Consider the following 9,266-nt stretch of genomic DNA (forward strand, 5'->3'; position numbering starts at 1 on the left):
ATATAACACAAGTTGTTTATCTTTTGCCTATTGGACTTAAAATTTTTAAGTTTTGGGTTCCACTCAAAATAATAAATATTTTTGTAATGGATTACTTATTTGATTCTTTTAAGAAGATCAATGAGAAATTTGGAACTGCTTTATAGCCACTAAAACTTTAATAGTGGCTGTTGTCCTTCATTCTGAACCTTATCAAAACTAAACAAACTACATACACATCTGGAGTTGCTCAGTACTGAGTTGTGGAGGTGTATTTCTTCATTCTAAATTCTTAATCACTAGCATTCATATTCCATTTTGTTTTATGATTATTTACTTTTTCTACATTGTTTTACTGTTATGTTTAATTATTATTTTTGCAGAAATTTCCAACTTTGTATTTCTAACAACCTGCATTTTTATAGGCCACACAAAAATAAGGATATCTTTTATAAGATTTTAGTGGAAATATATAGTAACTCCATAGCAACTTGCTAAAAATTTTACAAATACAGTGTATGATTTAGAAATTACTAATGACCTACAGGGAGTGAATTTTACTAGACAGGAGAATTTTTTTTTTTTAAAGATTTATTTGTTTGTGCATACAGAACTGGGGTACAGGCCAGAGATGCGGAGGGTGAAAGGATTCACCAGAGACAGAGCTGGGAGCAGAACAGGCAGATCGACAAAGTACATTGCTGAGGGGAGCAGCGGGCGGGTCAGGAGAGGTCTGCCTCGCCATGTGGATCTCCTCCGGGGCAGATGGGGATCGAACTCATGTGGAAGTGGCTTAAGCTTCTTAGTGCTGTGCTTTAACCCGATGCACCACCAGGGAGGGCCCTGGTATGTAGACAGGAGAATTATTTAACCCCAGAATGCTTGAATGTTTTGTTTGGGTTTTTTGGTTTTGTTTTTGTTTTTTGGTTCTTAGTAAATTCTATAGAAATATTTTACTGGTTTGCAGCAGAAATTGGATCTTTGCCACATATTTCACAACTGAGACCAGAAGACTCCGATGTTTGCTTCTCTGTTTTTCATTTAGAATATGTTTTTTATTAAAAAGCATTATATGTGACCAATACCATGTATCAGTTTAAATAATTAGCATTAGCAATGATGTTATAATTGATTATTTAAACCTTAACAAATACCTGAGTGTTTGCTCCTGATAAATAATTACTTGATAGTGACAGACAAGTGGTTGTCAGAAGCTGAGAGGAGAATAGAAAGTGACTGCCACTAGTTACAGGATTTCTTTGGGCAGTTTTAAAAATGTTCTAAAATGAGACCATGTTGATGGTTGCACAGTTCTTTAAATATGAGTTTTTAAATATGTACTTGTAACTTTAAAAGGGTAAATCGTTTCTCAATAAGTTGTTATCAAAATGATTATTATATGATTGCTTTCAGCATGCCCTTTTCATCCTGCCAATAGATTGCTATTATGAATAGAAGATGTGTCTTCATATTTATACATAATATTAAAAACTGACACAAAGTAATTTTACAGTATAATTTCTTTCTTTTTTGGAAATTTTAAGGTAAATGTGATTTGGGTGGGGAAGACTGTCTGCCAAAAGGCTTACAACTCAAAATACCGTGTCTTTAATAAAGAGACAAAATTGTGCAGATTAAAAGCAAAAACAAAGAAAATACCTCCCCATCTCACTCAATAATGAAGACAGACTTACTATGAGTGTCATTTCCCAGAATATTATAATTATTTTGGCTTTAGCCTGTAAGAAAGTAGTAGAGTTTGGGGTTGGAGATGGAAGGTGCTGGTTGTTTTATATTTACTTCAGTGTTTCCATTTCCTTTGTTCTCCATACTAACCAGACTTATGTGCCTTATCAGTTTTTCTTTGAATAACTTTTTCTTACTCCATAGGTCTTCTTCTCTGACCTACCCCTAATACTCTTTACCTTCTATTCAGGTCATCCCCTCCTGATCTGTCTGTTCTCTCACGTTCCAATCTCCCCACCAATGGCTGCCATATTGATTAACTGTTAACACTGTTTCATTAACTTAAAGAAGAGTGTACAGTGGCCACATTCAGTGAAATTTGAATTATTCCTATCTCCTGAAAAGGAATTTGAGGCCCTCCTTGATAGTAGATCTTCCAACCTATCACAACTTTCTCCACTCTTCCCAGACAGTGTTTTGCACTAAACAAGTTGGTAGCAGTATGTTGCTGTACTTATGCCACGCTTGTTCTCATCCCCACACCTTTGCTAATACTGTTCTCTTACCTATAATTCTTTTCTCTTAACTTTTCCCATCCTCCTCATCCTGTATAGCATACCTCTGTTATATTAATGAATCCTTTAGCTTTTCTCCTTCCTTTAAACTCTTGTTTTTATTATCTAAATCATTTACTTTGTATTCTTTAAATAGTACTTAGTTCTTTAATTACTTCTTGTTTGTAAGTTTTATTTACCCAATTAAAACAGTTTTTAATTACTTTGATGTCATGGAATTTTACTCACACTATACATACGATACTGGTTAGATAATTTGCGCTCAACTATTAATTGGCTAGTTATTGATATTCCTTTGTAATTGAGAGGTATAGGTTAAATTTATTGTAGCGTTTTATTATCTTAGCCCCAGGTTTGGGGCTTGAATTTTACTATCACTTGTTTACTGTTAACTAATGTCAGGACACCATGATTTCTTTTACTGTAAGTTAGGCACTAGATAGACAGGTGGGGTTTTCAGGTTCTCTGTTACTACTTCTTCAACACCCATCTTGATAACTGAGCTAGTTAGATTATAAAGAACTACTTTCAAATTGTATAAAATAGGAGTCACTAGAAGAACACAAAGACTTTTATGTAGACTTAGAGGATCATAAGAGAATAGAAAGCTCTTTTGTTACAATAAAAGAAAGTTATCATCCCAGAATATGCTGCTATAATTTATACCATTTTTACTGTTTCAATGTTAATATCTTTTGCAGTCCTTCATGTTATCTCTAGGAATGTTGATCTCTGAAAAGACTGCACTATATTTTAAAGCATGACTTAATATATTTTACACGTTTTGTGACTAGATACTACATTTTGCATAAAAAAACTGCCAAGAAATCCTCAGAAAGAAGAAGTTATAGGAGATGGAGAACAACAGTATGTGTATCTGAAAGATGGTGATCTCATTAAAACCGAGGGTGCCACTCTCAGGTATGTCAATGTCCTAAATGTCTTTTCACCAGGGAGGCAGTGACAGGGGGAGTCCTATGAATATGTGTTAAAAAGGTTATAGAAAGAAGACTTCTGCATATTTGCTTGGATGAGTAGAGAATGTCTCAGGAAGGACACAAAAGATCTGATAAAATTGTTACTCTGTAAAAAGATAATGAGCTGGTGAGAAACAGGAACACCAACTCTCTACTCTTAATTTTAATTATTTTTGAATTATATAATTATCATTTTTTTAAAGATTTATTTAGCTATGCATATAGAACTGGGTACAGGCCAGAGGTGCAGAAGCGGTGAGAGGCTTCACCGGAGACAGTGGGGAGCAGAACGGCCTACTGACGAAGTATACTGCTGAGGAGATCAGCAGGAGGGTCAGGTCAGGAGAGGTCTGCCGCGCCATATGGATCATCTCCGGGGCAGGCGGGATTCGAACTCATGCTGAAGTGGCTTTAGCTTCTTAGTGCTGTGCTTTAACCCACTGTGCCACCAGGGAGGGCCTAATTATCATTTTTTAAATAAAGACATTTTAATTATTAAAAATAGATTTGTTGGGTTCGCTTATAGGTCTGCCCACTAGTTTATTTTAAGGCTTTTCCATGCTCTCACTTCCAAAAGCTGACCCTTACCTAAAGTAAATATTTTTTATACCAGACCATTCAGTGCTTATGACCTGTTGAGAGAGTCAGAAAGGTGATTTTAATGCAGTAATTTTGAGACTGAACTAATTATGACTTTCTTCATTCTCTCCCTCAGTCTCTAATTGCTGCACCTTGGTCCTTTGCCTTTACCACTGTCCCTACCCCTGCCTACCACATATAATTAGGTTAGTTTTTTTCAACGTATAAGTAAACTAACATAACTAGGAAGTTATACTTAGTGTATTTACCATGTCACAGTCTGACCCAAGTCATTTTTCTAGTCTTTTCTCATCCCCTCCATGCAAACACAATAGCCATTTCCACATACTCCTGACATATTGCATATATTCGTGCCTTTGCTCAGACCTCCCCATTTATTAGGCCACCCTTTCCTGCTATGTCTTTCTGGTAAATTCTTACAGATTCTTCCTTCAAAGATCATTTCACATGTTGCTTACTTCAAGAATCTTCTTTGAATAAAATTCACTGCTCCCTCCTCTAACATTCATATGAATTTTTTTATTTTACTATAGTACTTATTAAATTATAATTTTTGTGTATACAGATAGATGTCTTCTTAAAAGACAAATCCTTAGATTCACATTATTAGTTAATGCCAGTTGCTACAGCAAACCAACCCAGAAAAGGCTCAAAAATGGGAAAAGTTTATTTTTCAGTCACATAAAGTCCAGAAAGTTTCCTGATTAAGTGGACCTCTTACAAGCCTCTTACAAGGATCCCCCCCCCCACTTTGTGACTTGACTCTTTCATGACTGTTGTAATCATCTCAATTAGTCCATAGATAGAGACTAAGGCATGGAAGACATCTTGCATGGGAGGTTTTCATGAAACAAGCCTTTTATTACACTGGCTATCAATTCAGTATGTGCTAATTTTGGCTGTTGGGAGACAAGGGAATATGGTTTAATTTCATGCCCAAGAAACTATTTTCACTTGAAACTAGTTTTATGAGAAGCTAGCCCTTCTCTGCCATAGGAAGATACCATATTCATCTTTATATCCTCAGTCCCTAATATAAAGCACTGAATATCTTCTGTGTACAAAGAAATGAAGTACTAGATATCTAGATTCAAACCAATGTTCCCTGTTTTACATTTTGCAAATTTTAATTTACAAACCAGCAGTTTTCCTAAAATGCTCCTTTTAAAAATAAGTATATAAACAGAAATGTGTGTATATCAATGTGTGATGTAGTCATTTGTTATAATCTGAACAAACCATATGAGCAGCATTCAGATCAAGAAATAATGCCTGCGCCTCAAAGCCACCTTCATGCTTGCTTTCTGTCACCATCTCCACCCTTCAGTTAGACTGATAGAGCAAATTGATGCCATTGATCTTAAAGGTACCTAAAATCTGTCTCATTTTTGTTTTGCTAAGTTCTAATTAAGGAATCTGTTTAAAGATTTGGGGTAACACAAATAATCCTCAAAAAACAGACACTCCTTTTAAGTGACTTATCAGTAAATCTTTTCTAAAAATGTAAATTCTGATTATGCTAAAATCTGAACAAAACATTTAATTTGCTGATGACCACTGTTTCCAATTACCATTTTTGTAAAGTCAGTAAAACTTAATTGCTTTAAATTCATTTAGACTCCTTACTAGAGAAAAGTTCTATATACACAGGTTAAATCTAGTTAAAGAGTCCAAGGATTTGATGTACAGTTGACCTTGTCCACTTGCCCATTTTGAAAGAAAATAAAGTACAATAGATATACAGATAATACCCATAAAAATCCTTCAGTAAAAAAATAGAAAGTTAGCAGTTTCTCAAAAGGGATATGATTATGGATATAACCTTCAGGAATTTTCTAGTGAATTAAGTTTAAATTCTTGAAGAAAAGTCAATCTGATGGCTTTTGTTGGCTGTTGTAAAATATCTGAAAAGAGTCATCCTTAGAAAGTCTATCAGAAAAATGGCAGACTAGATAAATGCTCTACCTGATGAATGGGAAGGCCACAGCTGCATTTCTCTGATCTTTAGCAAAGCATCTCTGATGTCATTTCTTTTTCTCCGCCTGCCTATGTGAGCTGAATTTTAACATAGTTTTTAATGCAAATTCAAACATTTGCCACTCAAGTGACTGGAGAATTAGAATTTCTGAAAACCTAACTTAAGAAATCTTAACTGCCTTCCACCTTCAAAGTATCAAAAACATGATTGAGTTCTGGCTTGGGGAATAATAAAGGAAGCATTATACGCAATTGATGTATTAAACAGTTTGCAGGCTCTACAAACAAATAGTTCTCTAAATAAGTGTTTGTAAATTAAAAAAAAAAGACTGGGGGTAGTAAATGCACTTTATGTGTGATTATCCATAAGATAAGACACTCCCATGCATATTTTATGTTGCTGGAAATATACCTCCTGTAATTATTTTCATTTAACATTGCATACTCTGACTAACATGTTGCAGCAGTTTTAATCAGACAAAAGAGACAATTTCTAACAGCTCATTAATAACCTGGCCCTGGTGCATCTAAAATATAGTAATAGTTTCCAATATGTAAAGCACATACTTGAAAAGCCATAAAAGCATAATAGTCCTTAATGTCAGTTTTTAATGCCTCTCAAAAATAATTGCTCCCATTATATCAGTATCGTGTGTTCTTTTTCCTTATATCTACTATACTTTTAGCATATTCTTATAAAGACTTTACAGTTTTAATATTTAGTATCAAGAGTGTGATTGATGGTGAGAACAAAAGAGAAACTCTTCTATAACCATAACAGTTTTCTTATATGCTGTTATTTAGTAAGAGTTGAATTTTGTCAAATATCTTTGCAGTGTGGGGAGATAATCTTACTGGTTTTCTCCACAGCTTTATTATTTTCAGGAATCTTAGAATACTGAGTCACCTTTGTGGTTTTTTGAATAATTTTATTTGGTCATGATATGATTTGGGGATTCTATTAATCTTTTAGTTAAGTTTTTTGTAATGACTCACTAGTAAAAATAGGGAGTGAACTTAATTTTATGCAATCTTTGTCAGACTTAGGACTCATATAAGCTTTCCCTCTCTTTCTTTGCTGTAGGATAAGTTAAGTAGTGGTGAAATAACCTGACTTTAAAATTTTTGCTAGCTTTGTCCTGTGAAAATACTGAACCTCTAGTTGCTGCTGACAATTACACATCTTTTTATTGAAGTTTCATTGTTCCTCCTTAGTAACACTGTCCTATGAGTGAAGCTTAACACAATTTTAAACATATATCTGTGTACTTCTCTTTATGGATTCTCTTTTTAATACAAGATTAGACTTTAAATAAGTTGTGTAATCTAAGATACTACTCTTGGATCATTTTATTAAAAAGATTTACTTCTTGGGCCCTCCCTGGTGGCGCAGCGGGTTAAAGCACTGCACTGAGAAGCTAAAGCCACTTCGGCATGAGTTCAATCCCCGCCCGCCCCAGAGGTGACCACATGGCATGGCAGACCTCTCCTGACCGCCCACTGCTCCCCTCAGCAATGTACTTCGTCGATCTGCCTGTTCTGTTCCCCACTCTGTCTCTGGTGAATGCTCTCACCCTCCACATCTCTGGTCTGTACCCCAGTTCTGTATGAATAAATAAATAAATCTTTAAAAAATATATATATATTTACTTCTTATTATACCTACCATAATCTAAAAATCCAAATTTTAAAATACATTTAGATATCTTTATCTTTACTAGGCTCATTAGGCCCCCAAGGATGAGAGACTCACAGAATTACCTTTGATAGTATGGGTTTGTTATACATGGAAATGACATAAAAATTTCTAAAGTGAGGGCTCTCCCTGGTGATGCAAGCGTTTGTTAAAGCACCCATTATGAAGCTCTCAGAAGCCACTGCAGCACGAGTTCAATCCCCTGCCAGGGAGGTGACCCACATGGCACAGTAGACCTCTCCTGACCTGCCCACTGCTCCCCTCAGCAGTGTATTTCAGTAGATCTGCCTGTTCTGCTCCCCACTCTGTCTCTGGTGAATCCTCTCACCCACCACACCTCTGGCCTGTATCCCAGTTCCGTAAGCGTAAATAAATAAGTCTTAAAAAAAAAAAATTCTAAAGTGAAAGTGGTTGCCTCTAGGGAGAAAAAAGTAAACAGACTGGCGCTCTAAGTGTAACAAATCCTGGAGGATTATTCAATTCCTGTCAATATCTTGGTCTTTTTCCATTTTAGGTATTTATTAATTTCCCACTCTCAAAAAACACCATTGGCTTTTCACTTCTGCTATTTATGAGAACTATTCTTATTTCCCAACCTTCTAACATAATAATTTTGTTTAGATCAATATTCATTATTTACAGTTTTACATGCTATTTGAGCTGAACCATATAATAAGCTATTTCTATATAGTATTCTATATACTTACTATTAATTCAATCTTGATTATATAAATATTTTCTCAGGACATTTAAATGTATCAAGTACATGTGGTTATTAAAGCAGATGGGCATGTAGAGTAGAAAAGTAGAAATATAATATAAAATAAGTGCCAAGGATTCTCTTACTTTCATCTTCCAGAATAACTTCCCCCATAGCCACTGAACCTGCTGCAATCTGAGCTGGTTTCTTTCCAGACCTGAATTTCCTTCCACCTCAGCGTTTTTCAGTGTTGGATCCCTTTGACTCTTTACAGTGTTGGATCTTCTATTTCTGTATTCCATAATTTCCTTTTCTGGTGCAACTCATCTCCTATGGCTTCCTGTGAAAGAGTACTTTTTTGAGAACCTACATATCTAAAAATGTCTTTTTTTCTAATCCAACAACTTATGTTTCACTGGGTATGAATACTAAGTCTGGAGGAAACTTCAACCCTGCTATCTTATGCCTGAAATAAAGTTCTGTTTTCTGAAAATGAATCGATTAGTCCTTATTTTGACCACCCCTCCCCACTTTATCCTCTGCTTCCAGATTCCTAGTGACCCAGATCCTCAAAAACTGGAGAATTCTGCAGCATAAAACTGGTTGGTTCTCAGCTTTCACCACAAGCATAGGCTTCAGTTTTCTATCTGATAAGTCACATATCACTCTTCTATCTTCCCTCTAGCTTCTAAAATCATAATGATATAATCTTTTCTCATCCATGTGGATTTATATCTAAAAATTCCTTTAATATATATATAAAGGCAAACTATAATTCTATACAGGGAAACCTATATAATGTTGCAAACCAGTATTTCACTGACTAGTGAAATTTAAAAAAAGGAAAATAAACAAAAAATAGATAAGGTAATTTTATTAGATAAGGTGATTTTATTGATGGTAGTAGTTAGGAGGAAAACAAAACAGATCCAGGGTTCAATCACTGTCTTCAGCCAGGACTACACATGCTCAGTTCCTAAATGTTAAATGCCACTATGTACACATTTGTCTGGTCCTCTCCCAAAAATCTATCATTGAGAATATTTATTTAAAATATTCCAAACAGGCCCTCCCTG

The 9,266-nt window shown here is 35.0% G+C and overlaps 2 protein-coding genes across 2 annotated transcripts in view; one reads left to right on the top strand and one right to left on the bottom strand.

The window, feature by feature from the left end:
* Positions 1-9,266, bottom strand: part of XKR9 (XK, Kell blood group complex subunit-related family, member 9) — a 65,194-nt gene that overhangs the window by 33,157 nt on the left and 22,771 nt on the right. The window lies entirely within an intron of this gene.
* The window catches only part of LACTB2 (lactamase, beta 2), a 30,365-nt gene that overhangs the window by 9,376 nt on the left and 11,723 nt on the right, over positions 1-9,266 (top strand). Inside the window, exon 3 of the mRNA XM_004679810.1 lies at positions 3,035-3,161. Within this exon, the coding sequence (XP_004679867.1) occupies positions 3,035-3,161 (127 nt within the window). The remainder of the gene's footprint in view (positions 1-3,034; positions 3,162-9,266) is intronic.

The sequence above is a fragment of the Condylura cristata genome, unplaced genomic scaffold (assembly GCF_000260355.1).
Source record: "Condylura cristata isolate star-nosed mole 26May11 unplaced genomic scaffold, ConCri1.0 scaffold00009, whole genome shotgun sequence".
In the NCBI taxonomy this organism is placed as follows: domain Eukaryota; kingdom Metazoa; phylum Chordata; class Mammalia; order Eulipotyphla; family Talpidae; genus Condylura; species Condylura cristata.